The sequence below is a fragment of the Balaenoptera musculus genome, chromosome 12 (assembly GCF_009873245.2).
Source record: "Balaenoptera musculus isolate JJ_BM4_2016_0621 chromosome 12, mBalMus1.pri.v3, whole genome shotgun sequence".
NCBI lineage: Eukaryota > Metazoa > Chordata > Mammalia > Artiodactyla > Balaenopteridae > Balaenoptera > Balaenoptera musculus.
The window spans coordinates 52,081,768-52,099,098 of record NC_045796.1 but is presented as its reverse complement, the minus strand read 5'-3'; the positions used below and the strand labels follow the sequence as shown (position 1 = coordinate 52,099,098).

The 17,331-nt window shown below is 38.7% G+C and overlaps 1 protein-coding gene across 2 annotated transcripts in view; it reads left to right on the top strand.

Annotated features, from left to right (window-relative positions):
- The first annotated feature begins 13,432 nt into the window (after nt 1-13,432).
- The window catches only part of AFG1L (AFG1 like ATPase), a 201,586-nt gene continuing 197,687 nt past the window's right edge, over nt 13,433-17,331 (top strand). For both annotated transcript variants that reach the window (XM_036872274.1, XM_036872273.1), the window contains exon 1: nt 13,433-13,730. In XM_036872274.1, coding sequence (XP_036728169.1) covers nt 13,595-13,730 — 136 coding nt within the window. In that variant the 5' untranslated portion in view covers nt 13,433-13,594. The remainder of the gene's footprint in view (nt 13,731-17,331) is intronic.

Below are 17,331 nucleotides of genomic sequence, written 5' to 3'. Positions count from 1 at the left end.
TCCCATTCCTTAGCTCAGGATGGTACATAAGCTTCAACTGCCCAACTTGCTCTTTAGTCTCATGCTTCTATGGGACTCCTGTACATACAAAATTAAATTTGTTTCTCTCCTGTTACGTTGTTTTATGTCAATTTGATTATTATCTACCCTAGAAGGGTAGAGGGAAAAATTTTTCTCCACTACATCCCCTACTGACGAATATCTTTGGTGACCTCAGTCTTTCACTATTACAGTGCTGCAGTGAATAACCTTGAATATGCCGTCATTACACACACATGGGATTATATTTGCAGGATAAGCTCCTGTACGGGCATACCTCAGAGATACTATGGGTTCAGTTCCCAACTACCACAATAAAGCAAATATCACAAATAAGCAAGTCCACAAATTTTGTCGTTTCCCAATGCATACAAAAGTTATGTTACACTACATTGTAGTCTGTTAAGTGTGCTACAGCATTATGTCTCAAAAAACAATGTGCATACCTTAATTAAAAAATAATGCTGTTGGAAAAATAGCGCTGATAGACTTGCTCCGCTAAGAGTTACCGCAAACCTTCAATTTGTAAAATTGCAATATCTGCAAAGCACAGTGAAATTTTCAGCCCCACCCCTGACTCCTGGGAATGTGGCAGACAGGAGAGGGCAAGGAAGAGCCTTGCGCCCCTCCCCCATGTCTTGCCCTGGACACCTCTTCCATTTGGCTATTCCTGAGTTGTTATCCTTTATAATAAACTGTTAAACATAAACAAAGTGTTTTTTCTGAGTTCTGTGAGTCGAATTATTAAACCTGAGGGGGAAGGGGGTCATGAGAATCCTCAAATTTGTAACCAGCCAGGCAGGAGTGGGTAGCTTAGGCACCCCATTTAAGGCTGGTGTCTGAAGTGGGGGCAGTCTTGTGGGACTGAGTCTTTAACCTGCAGGGTCTGTGCTAAGTCCAGGTATTTAGTGTCAGAATTGAATTGAATTGTTGGACGACCAGCTGGGGTTGGAGACTCAGAGGCTTTGGAGATGATGTTAAGCCCTTCTAGGAGCATATCAGATAGTCTCTATCCTTCCCTTAAAGGTTAAGTTCTCTACTTCCACGGTCATGGAGGGGTCAGTGCAGGGTTACTCCTTGGACTGTCTAAGAGTTCGGGATCTTGGGGAGGTTAATACTTTAGTTGAACACATCCTCACACTGATTTTCTTTGTATATTTGTTCACAGTTTCATTTAAAGAAGAGGCAAGGGACTTCCCTGGTGGTCCAGTGGTTAAGACTCCATGCTTCCACTGTGGGGGGCATGGGTTCGATCCCTGGTTGGGGAACTAAGATCCTGGAAAAAAAAAAAAAGAAAGAAAAAAAGAAGAGGCAAGACCTGGAGCAAGCCACTCAGCAAAATAAACCTGGTAACGTGATTCACTCTCAGAAGGCAGGTTAGTGAGCATTTGTTGATCTGTTGTGTTTTAGGCACGCCCTTTGAGGGGTCTTACTCCGTACCCTGAGATCCTTCACAGAGTGTCTCTTCCAACGCACACTCAATTCTACATTTTGTTACTTTTTTTTTTTTTTTGCGTGATTTAGTGTCTCTTCTGTATTGGTAAATCAGGCAGTGCCCAGCTGGTTGTATCAACACCGGAACCCCCCTCTCTTGCTTTTATCCAAGTTCTTCTCCACCAATTATGCCTTTTTCCCTATATCTTCTCTTAACCCTTTGTGGTAGCCATGAGAATGTGCCTCTCAGATCTCTAGCCTCAGGAAACATAATTAACCTATGGCCTCAGCTGCTGTGCGCTGAAATTCGTTACTGCATTTGCTCTGAGTCCACATTTCCCATGGCTGCTCGCAGCCAAATGCTGAGCACACCAGCCAATGGCTGAGGACTGCTTAGACACTCCTGGGTGAGGAGGGACTCTCCTCTTAGAGATGACATTGGATCCAGTGTCTGGAAGAGTCAAAAGCAGCCATGACAATGAGCAATTTCTGTCCTTGCTCAAGTGGTTGACTTCTGGGGGGATAAAAAAAAAACGCCACAGGATTCCTTTTGAAATTGAAGGCCCCTGACCTCATGCAGAGTGGCTGATTTCAACCATGTAAGGCCAGGCAAGGTTAGTGTAAACCTGAATCAGGGTGAAAATACACAAGTCCTGAGCTTTCGGAACAGTGGGAACCAGGCATTTGTATTCCTTCTCTCAAGAAAATGGATTATGAACTTTCTAAGTAAAGAACCAACAATGTTATCTAGAGCAGTGTTTCTCAAACATTAATATGCATACAAGTCACCTGGAGATTATGTAAAACTGCAGATTCTGATCCAGGAGTTCTAGGATGAGACCTGAGATTTTGCATTTCTGACAAGTTCCAGAAAATGCCATCGCTGCTGGTCTCCAGACCACACCAAATAGCAAGGATCTAGAGAATCTGAAGAATGCCATATATATTGTATTGATTAATTGGTGGGGCAGGGAGAGGGTCATTTCCAGAACCAATAGCATCATGTGGTCTCCTTAGCTGAACAGATATGTCTCCCTTAGGACACTTAGAGCATTCTAGCCATTCATGTGACAAATATGTACTGAGCAGCTACAGTAAACCAAGTGCTGTGCTAGGTGCTAGGACAGGAGGGAGCATGGAGAGGAGGGAAGGTGGCGAACAAGATACGGTTTTTGTTTCCTGGATCTTTCAGTCTGGTCATAGGGACACGTCAGTAGAACGTGATGAGAGCCACATAACCCAGTCTTAAGGGTAATAGGGAAAGAATTCCAGAAGGAAGCAACAAAACTGAGACATAAAGCTAGTGTTTGACGTGCACAGTGCCTGTGATTTGGGTGTGCCTGTGTGTGGGAGGTGCATTCCAGAGATAGAGATAAATACAGAGGCCCAGAGGAAAGCACTGCTGGGAACTACACATAGTTTAGTACTACTGGAATGAAAGTGCAAAATGGCAAGGACTAAGGCCAGAGGGACAAGGCCATGAGGCATTACAATGTTTGTGGTTCTGGACATTATCTAAAGACATTCTAAAGGAAACCACTGAATGGGAGTGACTTGATTTTTAGTTTAGAAAGATCACTCTGGCAGAACTAAGATAGCAGTAGTGGGAATGTAGAGAAAAGAATGGACTTGAGAAATAGTTGCCCCTATTTCTCTAGTTTGACCCAAAGAAAGTACTGCATTAAGCAGGTGAGGACTGCCCAGACTGGAAATCTATGAGAAGCCAGGTCGGAAGAGAGTGTCAGGACGCAAACAGCGCCGTAACTCCTACTGGGAGGTGAAAGGCCTGGCAAGTCTCTGTGGATTGGTATCAGTGTTCTAGTGAAAGGCCTTAGCCACTAGGATATACACAGGCATACCAGCTTTGATTCCTAGTTGTGTTTGCAAAGGAAGTAAGCTCTCCTAACTACTCATTTGGGAACACATCTTCACAGGAGGTGTATTTGGCCAGAACCTGTGGGCTGGTTTCAGTAGAGAGATTGACCAGGCCTGCTGCAACAAGGCTTGATCCACTCAGCTGTTTAATGCTCCCAAATCGATACTTACCTCAACTTGGAGTGTGGGCATATTACTACAATGTTTGCCGCCCCACAGCACACACTCACACAGGCACCCATGTGATATTTCTATTTGTTGTCCTATTGACTAACCAAACTCAGCATATCTAAAGTCACTCTCATTCCATTTACTCTCAAGCAATACCCCCAATATTTATATCCTTTTTGCTGTAAGTATTATTTTTTGAATTGCTTGGGCTTTAGCTGTGCATCATCTTTTTCACCTCTTTCTCATCTGCCCTCACCCCCTTGCCATACCCTAGCTTGGTTAGTGTTAGACCACAGAGATCTCCATGCCACCTTGCTTTCTCTAATCTCTTCTATCCATTAGGCACAATACTAGCATGATTTACGTACTACCATTCTGATATGTTTTTATAGTATAAATATCTCTTGCCTAGAAATTTATATTTTACATAAATGTGTCTGACTTGAAGACAATACTATGAGCAAATCAATTATATTTAGTGAGGGTTTGGTAGAGGAAATGGGCAAAATCCTTAGTAGCCAAGTAACCCTAGAAAAGTTACTTTGCCTGACTGTGCCTGTTTCTTCATGTATAAAATGGGGACAAAAATAGTATCTACCTTACCAGGTGATTATGAGTAGTGAGAGTTAATATTTATAAAGCATTTAGAACAGTGCCGGACACATGGTAAGCCCTGAAACGCCTAGAATCTGTGAACGAGTCGATAAGGAAATGGCCTTGCCTAGAAAGAAAGAATGTAGTTGGAAATCATAGGATGAGGCCTTGAAGCCATGATTAGAAGTGACTGGTGGTGTGTGGCTAGGCCTGTGAGCAGAGGCTATTCAATCAATGTTGTAACTAAATGAATCTAGTACTGGAAAGCTTGATGATCCTCTTGACCAGAAAACTGAGCTTAAATCTATTGACAGAGTGTTTCAAAGCCTTGATTTATTTACTGTCATTTTAGATTCAAAATATTAGCTTTCACAGGCATTTCTGTCTAAGGCAACGTCAATTAATTAGGTCCCAAGTAAAACATCTGCCGTGGGAGATTTACATTACCATAGCCTGCATTTGAGAAAGTCAAAAATTTCAAAATATCGTTAGTTCCAAAGTATATTTTTGATAGACCAGCTTGAATACTGCATTGTGGATAACAAGGTTAAATAAAGGTTCTAATAAGACAAACAACGACAATTTAAATAAATCAGATGTTTTTGTCGAAGATTACTCTGTGATTTTCTCCAATTATTCATGACATTTCACCCATTCATATTGTGATCTGCTTTAATAGTGAAGGGAAAAAAAAAAACCTCATCTCCTTGTTTATTCTTTGTTCTCAAGGAGATAAGCTGTTTATAAAGATACGTTATTTGTTATTTAAATCACTTTTACTGAAGTTGTTTATTTCCTTGTTTCAGTTTCTAAAAATATTGCAAACAATTGTAATGCTCTCTTAGAGATGTCTATTCAATTCAGAGTGATTTGTATGAATTCTTTGCTAAATGGGCACAGGTGCTATGTGTATAACATGCTAGAGTGAGTCAAAACTAATAAATGCTAAAAAAAAAAGGATAACGGGGAATACTTGTGTCAACTTTCAAAATCTGTGATTTAAAAACATTTTAGACCTAACATCTCAGATATTTGTAAAGTCTAACTCTATACTTGCCACTTCAAACTATTTAATAATAGTAATAATAATAAATTAGATAACCACAAAACTATAAGCAGAAAAACTGTATAATTTAAATCCAGAAATCTATTTTCTTAGAAAATGCCCTTTAATCACTTTGCAGATTTTCAAGATCATAATTATTATATAAAGTAATACATTAAAAGATAATTTACCTGGTATTAAAGTATCAAATTAAAGCTGAAAAACAGTACCTATAAGCAGAATTATATTTTTTTAAAAATTGTTGAACAGCGAACACAGGAAATTATATCTCTTGTTTTTCTCTTTGCTATGCATAAAATCATCTCCAGAATAAATTTTAGTAGTTTAATACTGTAAAGCTACATAGTAGTATAGCATACAGCTCTAAAATACACATCTTGCATATCAATCTATAAGCTCAAACTATGGCTTATCTTAGGTAATCAACAGGATTGATATGTGAAATAAAGCCAAGTGGATTTGATATTTTAAGGGACAGTTGATTATTTCCAAAAACAAAAGCTTCAAAATCCAGCTGAGTTGATTTGGACTAAAGAAATGAAGCCTGGTACCAGAATTATAGTATGTATTCCTGCTGAGTAAGCCCTGGATATGGCAAACTCAGATCTGTGGATGCACATCTCTCCCTTTGAAGTTGATGAGAATTACTTGGGCTAACTGAGATACATGATGGGAAAATTGGGCCCTTATAATTGGTGTTTATAGACATTAGAGATCTCATGACACTTTCCTCATCTGGTGCCTTAGTTTTCTCCAATCTTGGTTTTGGCAGAAGACACCCTTCTTGAATTAGATATGTCCCATGACTAAAAGGTATTTAAGTTTTATCATCTAGAAACTCTAGATTGAGAACTTCTCTGTTATCAGTAAAGTTGGGTAATTACTTATCCAAGTAATCTTCCCAAGAGGTCCATTTGAAAACAAAACAAAACACCCAGCTGATTCCTTTGAAGTCTAGGCCAAATCATGGCTAATTCTGAGTGTAGTCACCAGGTGCAAGTACTAATACTTATAAACAAATGAGTTCATATAGCTTTATTTTTTTATTTTTATTTTTTTTTCACACACACACACTGTATTTTATTTTTACAAGAGATAAATAGACTGACACCAAGCATTGTACATGGATGACCACAACAAAAGCAACGATTGCAATTACCAAACATGAAACACACTCATACTATGTCATAATATTGACATTCAGTCCAGTAATCCTCCACTGTAACAGCTCCTTTTCATATAGCTTTATGATTGCATCTGTGAGTTTTGATGAAGAGCTGCAATTTAATTTAATTTTAGTTCCTCTGAAGAAGCAAATCTATAGAACTGAAAAACACTGAGTCTATTTGATTGCCTGGATATGCATTGCATCAAATTTAACCAAACAACAGAACTGGATTGGTCATGACCATCACTGCATGGCAATCAGAATTCTATATAGCATGGTATACTTTTTGTCTATATATATATCTGATTTAAGGGCCTTTTGAAGAACTATCTAATTGAATAAGCTTTCAGTCCCTCTTACTCTTCAGGTAACTTCAAGAATGAGTGGTGCCTATATTATCTTGGTTAAGTCACTTATCTCTAGGATCATTGAGTCTCAATATGTAAAACGGTTGGGTTAAAATCAGAAGATCTTTAAGGTACCTTGAAGATTTAAAAATAATTTTTCTCATAAGTCTGGATATCCATATACATGAAGTTTTTTTTTTTTTTTGTAATGATGAATACTGAATACACATGCAGTATTAAACCTGGAACATTCTTGGAGTTGCCCTGGAAATACTAAAATTTGATTATTAGTTTTCATAATTCTATTTTTTTTTTATTAACTGAAGTATAGTTGAACTACTATTGTGTTAGTTTCTGGTGTACAGCAAAGTGATTCAGTTATACATATATATACATATTCTTTTTTCATATTCTTTTCCATTGTGGTTTATTATGGGATATTGAATATAGTTCCCTGTGCTACACAATAGGACTTATTATTTATCTATTTTATATATTATAGTTTATATCTGCTAGTCCCAGTAATTATTTTTTTCTAATTATTGAGTTGGCCAAAAAGGTTCGTTCGGTTTTTTCTGTAAGATAGCTCTAGTAGCACTTAGTTGTCTTTAACTTCATTCAAAACAATTTTGTTAGATTGTGTCAGCTGTCAGACCAGTTGAAACTGGTAGCGATCAAATCGAGACATTCATTGAGAACAATCAATGTTATACCACGCGGGAGATAGCCGACATACTCAAAATATCCAAATCAAGCATTGAAAATCATTTGCACCAGCTTGGTTATGTTAATCTCTTTGATGTTTGGGTTCCACATAAGTTAAGCAAAAAACCCTTCTTGACTGTATTTCCACATGCGATTCTCTACTTAAACATAATGAAAACGTTCCGTTTTTAAAACAAATTGTGGCTGGCGATGAAAAGTGGATACTATACAATAATGTGGAACGGAAGAGATTGTGAGGCAAACGAAATAAACCACCACCAACCACACCAAAGGCCAATCTTCATCCAAAGAAGGTGATGTTGTGTATATGGTGGGATTGGAAGGAAGTCCTCTAATATGAGCTCCTTCAGGAAAACCAAACGATTAATTCCAACAAGTACTGCTCCCAACTAGACCGACTGAAAGCGTCACTCGATGAAAAGCGTCCAGAATTAGTCAACAGAAAATGCATAATCTTGCATCAGGATAACGCAAGACCGCATGTTTCTTTGATGACCAGGCAAAAACTGTTACAGCTTGGCTGGGAAGTTCTGATTCATCCATCGAATTCACCAGACATTACACCTTCGGATTTCTATTTGTTTAGGTCTTTACAAAGTTCTCTTAATGGAAAAAATTTCAATTCCCTGGAAGACTGTAAAGGGCACCTGGAACAGTTCTTTGCTCAAAAAGATAAAAAGTTTTGGGAAGATGGGATTATGAAGTTGCCTGAAAAATGGCAGAAGGTAGTGGAACAAAAGGGTGACTATGTTGTTCAATATAGTTCTTGGTGAAAATGAAAAACGTGTCTTTTATTTTTACTTAAAAACCAAAGGCACTTTTTGCCCAACCCAATAAGAAAAGTATCAGAACGCATTTAGGAAATAAAGATGGGGGTAGGGTGTGGGAAGATGAGATCAATTTTCCAGTTTTTTGAGAATAGTATATATGGAGGTTCATGAAAACAAATGAGATACTTGGTAAATCACTGGGTTTCAATCATTTATGAGAAGATGGTAAGGTAGGTTAGGAACCAGATCTTGATTTTCTAAAGGTCCATAATAAATTGTATTTCATTCGGTAGACAGTAGGGAGACATTGCAAGTTCAGAATCTGTGATGCAGTGTGGTCAGATAGGTCACATTTTTGGAAACAAACCTGATAGCAAGATGGATCAGAGGAGAGAGAGACAGAGCCAGTTAGGAGATGACTGTATTACCCTTGGAAAGACAGGAGGAAGACCCAGTGGTAGTTGGTGGATTTATGCCATATTAAGATGATAGATTCAGTTATATCTAATGAAAGATTGCATGTGAATGATGAGGAAGAGAAATTAATTGAAGGTGGCTCCCAGATTACAAATTTGCATGTGGATTTGGGGGAGGTTAGAAATGGTTGGGGGTTGCTTCTATTTTTAAAAGAAAGATGGCAGAGAGGGCATGTGGAGAAATTACATAAGAAAAGCCTCTCCTTCCCCCTTAAAATTTGGGTAAGAAACATTTAAGGAGGAAATATATAGGTAAATAGACAAATAGACATATTATCATGTGGTTCAAATAAAAAAAATGAATATCCTGATAAAGGATATTCAAAACTGAAAAACAGTCATACAACTCAATATCAAAAAAACAAAAAATCAAAAAAAACCAAACAACCCAATCCAAAAATGGGCAGAAGATCTGAATAGACATTTCTCCAAGGAAGACATACAAACAGCTAATGGGCACGTGAAAAGATGCTTTACATTGCAAATTATTAGAGAAATGCAAATCAAAAGCACAAAGAGGTATCATCTCACACCTGTCAGAATGGCCATCATCAAAAAGTCTACAGAAACAAACAAACGTTGGCAAGAATGTGAAGAAAAGGTAACCCTTATACACTGTTGGTGGGAATGTAAATTGGTGCAGCCACTATGGAAAACAGTATGGAAGTTCCTCAAAAAACTAAAAATAGAACTACCATATGATCTAGAAATTTCATTACTGGGTGTATATCTAGAAAATAAGATAGAAAATAAGAAAACATTAACTCAACAAGATACATGCACCCCAATGTTCATAGCAGCACTATTTACAATCGCTAAGATATGGAAGCAACCCAAGTGTCCATGAACAGAGGGAATATATATACACACCATATATGTGTATGTGGTGTATATATGTGTTTATATATATGTGTGTGTGTATATATATGTATATATATATATATATATAAACAAATTATATACACAATGGAATATTACTCAGCCATAAAAAGAATGAAATTCTGCTATTTGCAGCAATATGGATGGACTAAGAGAATATTATCCTTAGTGAAATAAATCAGACAAACACTGTATGATATCATTTATATGTGCAATCTAAAAAATAAAACAAATGAACATAGATGCAAAACAGAAACAGAGATTTAGAAAACAAACTAGTGGTTACCAGTGGGGAGAGGGAAGGGGGGAGGGGCAAGGTAGGGGTATGGGATTAAGAGATACAGGCTATTATGTATAAAATAGATAAGAAACAAGGATATATTCTATAGCACAGGGAATTAGAGCTGTTATTTTATAATATTAATAGCTTTTAATGGAGTATATTCTAAAAATACTGAATCACTATGCTGTACATCTGAAACTAATATAATATTGTAAATCTACTATATTTCAATAAAAAAACTTGAAAAACAAACAGAACCAGTTATTTTGAATCTGTTGTTGAAAATAAGTAGAAAGAAACTAAATAAAGAGTTAAGCACTGAACATGACTTCAAATATTTTGTCTTTGACCAGTCTCTAGTTACAGATGAAATAGTGTTTCATTAAGGAAAAAAATGGTAGCTTTTGTTGGAAGTTCAGCAGATGTGTAATTCTTACTTATTAGAAGGAATGGACTGCTTGCCACAAAATCTATACTTGATATAAATGTATATTACTGAGGTGGGTATATCTTGTTCAGAAATTTCCATAGGTAATAAGGCACTTAGGCATATTTATTTAGTTTGTTGAAATTAAGTAACCTAAATTATATTTTTGGCTAAGGATCTTTAATTACAAATACTGGAATTTAGAAGCTAGATATTTTTACTCTGACTCCAGAAAAATGAGTTTTTATGGTTTAAATCATTCCTTATGTGTCTTCAAATGAACCATATTGTCTCTTGTAGCTAAAGCGTTTCTTTGTTAAATTAGAAGAACCTATAATTATGAGGAAACGTGTGATGATAAATAAATGAATGAATAAATAAGTGAAAAATAAGGGCTCTTTGGCTGTATTCCAATTACTTCTCTGATGTTGAATTTGATGGTGTTTTTTATTAATCTTCAAGTGGACTCAAAATATTAGGAGCATCACTGATTTCATGAAGCAGGTAGTCTGGTTTTTGCAGAAAGACTAAAATGATGATAAATTTTGTATTTGTACTAAGACAACTCATTCAGTCACTTAATACACATTTATGGAGTGTGTACTAACTTAGGCACTATTCTAGGCCCTGGGGATACAGCAGTGAACAAAAGAGACATTAATCCCAGTCCACATGGAGCTTAAACTCTAGGAAGAGCAGTAAGAGCAGACAATAAGCTAACAAATTAGTAAAGTATATATAGTGATGTTGGAGAAAATAAAGCTAGGAAGGAGGAAGTTGGGTAGTTAGGTGGTTAGGAAAGGCCTTCACTGGCAAGGTAGCATAAGGAACTAAGGACACAAGGAAGTGAACCAAGTAGATATCTTGGAGGAGAGCATTCCATGCAGAAGGCACAGGAAATGTAAAAGCTTTGAGGTGGGAAACAGGTTTGTGTGTTCCAGGAACTCACATACCATAGTATGTTATCGACCAACCACTTTCTTTCCAATTTTTGTCATCATTTTTTTTTTAATGATTGCATTGATTGATTGATGGCTGTGTTGGGTCTTCATTGCTGCACGCAGGCTTTCTCCAGTTGTAGCGAGCAGAGGCTTCTCTTGTTGTGGAGCACGAGCTCTAGGCGTGCAGGCTTCAGTAGTTGCGGCACGTGGGCTCAGTTGTTGTGGCTCTCGGGCTGTAGAGCGCAGGCTCAGTAGTTGTGGTGCACAGGCTTAGTTTCTTCACGGCATGTGGGATCTTCCCAGACCAGGGCTCGAACCTGTGTCCCCTGAATTGGCAGGCGGATTCTTAACCACAGCGCCACCAGGGAAGCCCTGGCCTGATTTTGTCCCTGAGATTAGATTCCAGAACTACTTGGCACTTCTCTAGGGAGATTTTTTAGTAGGAAAAGATAACGCTTTGTGATTTTCTGATTTACTTTTTCTGATAATGTTCAAAATTCCTTTTAGGGCTTTTTTTTTGTTTTTGTTTTAGCAATTGCAGGAACGGCAGGAGTTTGGGATTGGTATTTTAATAAAATAGTTTACAGTGGCTACTTAATTAGTTTTCTGGTCATAATAAATTCTCTTGAATACAACAAATGTAATTTAAATTATTTCCAAGTTACCTCATACTTGTACACAGTAAAGTTCATTTGCCATGTTTCTGTCCACTTGCACAGTCATGTGAAAATTTCCTGCAGATCTTCCTGTCAATTTGGCATTAAACTATCAATGAGTTCCTATTTCACTTCCATAATTATTAAGCCTTTGGAATCTCTATTAAGAGGTAATTTCATTGACCAAGACCAAGACAAGCAGTTGTTTTACCAGAGCAAGCAAAATGATACCCAGACACTCTCTGAAAGTCTTGAGTGTAATGAATATGTAAGTCAAGGAAGAAACAGTCCAGTTTTTTCAAAAGGCCTTTCACAAAGCATCACACCAAAAATTAGTAACATTAAATGAAACAAACATGGAGGAATAGTTTGTCGTGTCAGACAATGGAATTAAAGATGGAAAAAAATGTGAAATGACATTTTGAAAGACACAAAATAATTTTTCTATAAACGATTTGACAGAGTCAGTAGAGAAATCTCCAAAATATTATACCATGCTATATGCTCTCCTTTTCCTGTTTCTTTGGAATCTTCTACTGTAGACCAACTACCTAACTTCCTGGAACTCTTTCTAGTGTAGTCTGAAACGTGGCTTTCTCCTTCCTGTAATCCAGTTTTTTTATTTTTATTTTTTTTTCCCCACTGCGCCACCCGGGATCATAGTTCCCCCGACCAGGGATGGAAGCCGTGCCTGCTGCAGCGGAAGCGCAGTCTTAACCACTGGACTGCCAAGAAAGTCCCTAGTCCAGATTTTCTTGCCTGCCTGCCTTAGCGCACTCTATTCCCTGTTCTTGGAAGGTCTTCATTTCCTGTTAAAAGTAAAGCTTCTAGAAGGCCTTCCTGATTTCCCAGCCAAAGTGGTCTTTCACTGATTCCAGAACACCTAGTAGAATCTTTGGTGGCTTTCTTTATCCGTCCTTACCAGATTGCCTGCCTCTTCTGGACAGCAGTTTGTATTCCCAATACAGTTATCATAGTGACTCAAAACATTTTTTGTTTAATCAAATTAGGGCAGATCACTTAGAAATTCCTCCTTAGATACACTATCCCACAGCCACTCTATCTACTTGTTCATCTCGGGCCATTGGCTTTCGCATGTTACACAAATTTTCCATGTTCTTTCAAAACATTTGAGTGTATGCCACATTGAAAATGATTTATGCTCTTGAAATACAGAAAGCAAAAGTGGTAGGAGCACATTTCACGTACTCTGCCAAAGATGCGTTGGACGCTGGAGGCAAATAAATTGGGGATACCGTTTACGGAGGTAACAATATTTCGTTAAAATATGAAGACCCACTGGACCACCTACACTTTATTTAGGTTTTGGAATCTCGATCAGGTACACTAACCGAAAAGGCTCAGGAGTCGTTACTTGAATACACGCCGCAAACACGTTCTAACTCCTTGAAAGTGTTTTTAGATCCGCTGCTGCAGCTGCTGGGCGGACAACTGCCCCTGCCCCCAGCCTAAAGCTGCCCTCCGCCCCGTCCCTTCGCCCGGCCCCCGCGCCGCCGCACTGCATGCTGGGAGTCGTAGTCCCGGTTTGCTCTGCCCGGAGGGATCGAAGGGCACCGGAGACCAGCTTGCCCTCGCGCTACTAGAGGTCGCGTTCTTCCGCTGCTCCCTTTCGTTCTGTCGGGCGGAGCCTTCCGTGAGCACGGCTGGATTTGTCTGTGCTACCGTCTCTCTTCTGGGTTTCAATAAAGTTTTCCTCTTCCTTCCCCTGTACGGAGCTCAAGATGGCGGCCTCTTGGTCGCCCTTGGTTACCCTGCGCTTAGCGCCGAGCCGGCTGAGAGGAAGATGTGTCCGGTGCAGGGCTTGGGCCGCTGCTCTCCCCCCTTCGGTCACCGCCCCTGGAAACCCCTTTTGTAAAGGTTAGTGACTGTATCTGGAGTAAGCCGAGACGACTGCTTATGACCGGGGCAGTCTCGGGGCAGTCACCCTCCCTCCTCGAGCTCCCCAAACTGCCTCCTTGGTTCACGGTTTTCGAGAGGTTTCTTCGAAAGGAGTTCCACCCTCTCTTGCACCGCTGTTACTGCCTGCTCTTGAAGGAGCACTGAGGGAGGTGGCCCAGAGTGACTTTCATTTTGAGGGTTAGATGTCGACCCAGGGTTCGTTCCCTCCTGGCTGTTAGAGAGTAGAGACCTGTAAACCCAGGTGTGGGGAGTACCTCGCTTGAAGGGATTCAAGTGTGGGGTTGAGGCCTGGGAACTCTTCCAACCTGCCCCATCCCAAGCTCTCCAGGCTGGTGAGCCGGGACTGTACCTCTGACATCTGCAGGCCCCGCGGGCTCTCTGGATTGCGGGAATGCAAGTGTACAGACATTCTCAGATTGAGGGATCGATTCTTTGTGTTCTTTTCAAGTCCTAGAGGCTTCAGCGAGGCGTATTTTGTCACCGGGCTTGCATCATTCATTCATTCTTTCAAATTGTTATTCATGAATAAATGAACCTGTATTTTGAGTAACCAAGGCCACAGGAGTGCTAGTTTTACTATATTCATATACTCCCACTAAATTGCGGGCTACTCAAAGGCAAGGACTGGGTGTCATTGTTTCCTCAGCACTTAGCACAGTGTTTGGCGCCTGATGGGCAGATATATTTTTTGAATGAATGAATGACGTTATTCTTATTGCTCCCTCATCCACATACTTACGCTTTCCTTTTTAAAAAAAAATCTCCAGGCACCCCACCTTTATACATCTTTATAAACTGATTCTCATTGGCAATTTAGCTAAAACTCTATCAATCTTTGATTATTATCATAAATAGAGTTGAAATTAATACTAAAACTGTTATTAAGTCACCTTAGGTTTTACTGTAAAGTTTAGCATAATCCACTTACTGTATAATGGAATATTTTGGTAGCATGAGGTTTTGATCTTTAATATAAACTATTTAAAAAAATTTTGGAATAGGCTATACAAGCAAATAACACAAAATTCAAAAGGTACAAGAAGGAATTCGGTAAAATGTTGACTTTCTTCCACTCCTGTCCCACAGCCACTTAGCTTTCCTTCCCAGAGGCAACTTCTCATACTTGTTTCTTATGTATTCTTCCAGAGACATTCTGTATATATCCACCATATATATTTATAAATACCTGAATTAAAGAAGGATAGAAGTGGTAATATACTATACACATTGTTCTGGTCCTTTCTTTTTTTTTTCATGTAGTATATCTTGGCGATCATTCCATATCAATACATGTAGAACTGCCTCCTTTTTTTGGCCGCCACAAGGCATGTGGGATCTTAGTTCCCCAACCAGGAATTGAACGGGCCCTCCCTGACTTGGAAGCGCAGAGTCTTAACCACTGGACTGCCAGGGAAGTCCCTGTACCTCATGTTTTAAATGGTTAAAATAGAATTCCGTTCAATGCATGTACCATAATTTATGAAAATTAGGATTTAAGGAACATTAACATAACAACATGAGCCTTAATGTTTGTTCTGGGTCATGCAATATGCTAAGTGCTTATCTTGTTTAATTCCCATTATCCTCATTTTGGGGATGAGGAACCCAAGGTTGCAGAAGTTATTTGGCTAGTTAAGTGGCAGAATTTGTTTTGAATGTGGACATTTGATGAAAATGCAGTTAGAGTAGAGGTCAATTTAATTTTAACTAAAGTTGCTCCCTCCCCCTCTTTAAGTAAAAGAAAAATTTAAGTTGAAACGTTATCCAGTATTTAGAGTCTGATTTAAGTTTGTTTTCTATCCTTTTCTTGATATTTTGGGGGGGTTATTTACTGTTGACATTTGTTTTATCTCCTTTTTTTCATCTTTTCAAGTCTACTGTTTACTGCAGTGTAATGTGAGGGAAGCACATTACACTTAATGTTAAAAAGAAGGAAGTAGATAAAGGAAAGGAATGAGGGGAAAGGAAGAGCATGTTCTTTGTTTTTATGCTTCATTTAAGCTTTCTTTCTTTTTTTTTTTTCCCTTAATTTATTATTTGGCTATACCGGGTCTTGGTTGCAACATGCGGGATCTAGTTCCCTGACCAGGGATCGAACCCGGGCCCCCTGCATTGGGAGCGCGGAGTCTTAGCCACTGGACCATCAGGGAAGTCCCCATCTAAGCTTTAATGCCAGCCTTGGCTCTAAGACATTTTGGAAACTGGAAATGTGAAAACTTTGGGGGTCCTAAAATGCTGTTCATTCAGATCACCTAACTTTAAATTCCTTAGGAAGTACAACTTATGAATTCCATTTTGGGATATATGTATTTCCATTAGTTAGATTATTAAACAATTGAAAGTATCAATAAAATTTGGTATCTTAAATAATTTAAGTACATATGTCAATTTTGATATTACTGCTTGTTTTCTTTTAGGTCTAAGTGTATCTTCATTTAATGTAACTTATTCAATCTCCAGATAGTTATGGGGAAACATTTTATTAGAAATCAGAGTGGTCATGGTGTGGGTGGAAAATGCCTGGAGATTGCTAATTCAGTTGAAGTCTTGTATTAAGTGTGTGGAGGGGGAAAGTGAATGAAATTGGCTCCCAGGCCTTGAATAGCTTACAGTCTTGGGAGATGGAATTACAATAGCTAATGTTTATTGAGCCCTTTCTGTGTTCCAGGCAGTCTGCTAGCCGTTTCTTTCTCTCATAATTTTATCTTCATAAAAACTCTATTGTAAAGTTATTTTAAAATTTTTAAAAATTTTTATTTTTTAATGTTTCTTTTAAAAAATTTTGTATTAGAGTATAGTTGATTTACAATGTTGTGTTAGTTTCAGGTGAAACTGAATCACTTTAGTGATTCAGTAAAGTGATTCAGTTATACATATACATATATCCATTCTTTTTCAGATTCTTTCCCTATATAGGTTATTACAGAGTATTGAGTAGAGTTCCCTGTGCTATCTATAAAGGTATTGTCATCTCTATTTTATAAATGACTAAACAGGCATGGCCACTTAAGTGGTATTTGAGCCCAGGCATTTTCCCTCCAGAAGCACAAACTTAACCAGCCACTGTGTTCTACTAGCTCTTTACTGTAACAATGAACATTAACACCACCATAATCTAGGCCCATCTGAAGTGTTGTAGGACTACAGAGGAGAAAGCAGCTCTGCTTGGAGAGGGGAGGGCTTTTTAGCAAAAGTGTGGAAGTGAGCTGCACCTGGCCCTTATTGGTGTATGTATAGTCCCTCGGGGGAGCAGCTAGAGATGAAGCTTGGCAGGTGGGCTGGATTCTGGTTAGAAGAGTCCTGTATAGTATGCAAAGATGTGTAGGCTCAGGGGGATACTGTTGAAGATTTCTTAAGAAGAGAAGTGATCAGGTCCATTTTAGCATGATTATCCCTGTGGCTACCTGAAAAACAGGTCAGGAATGCCTGGATGGGGGAATATTGGAAGCTTGGTGATTATTTAGGAGGAAGTTGTAGTAGTTTAGGGAGAGTGATTTAGGCCCTGAATTACTGCTGTGGTAAAGATGGAGAGCAGGGCAGCAAAGGAGGGAATTCAGAG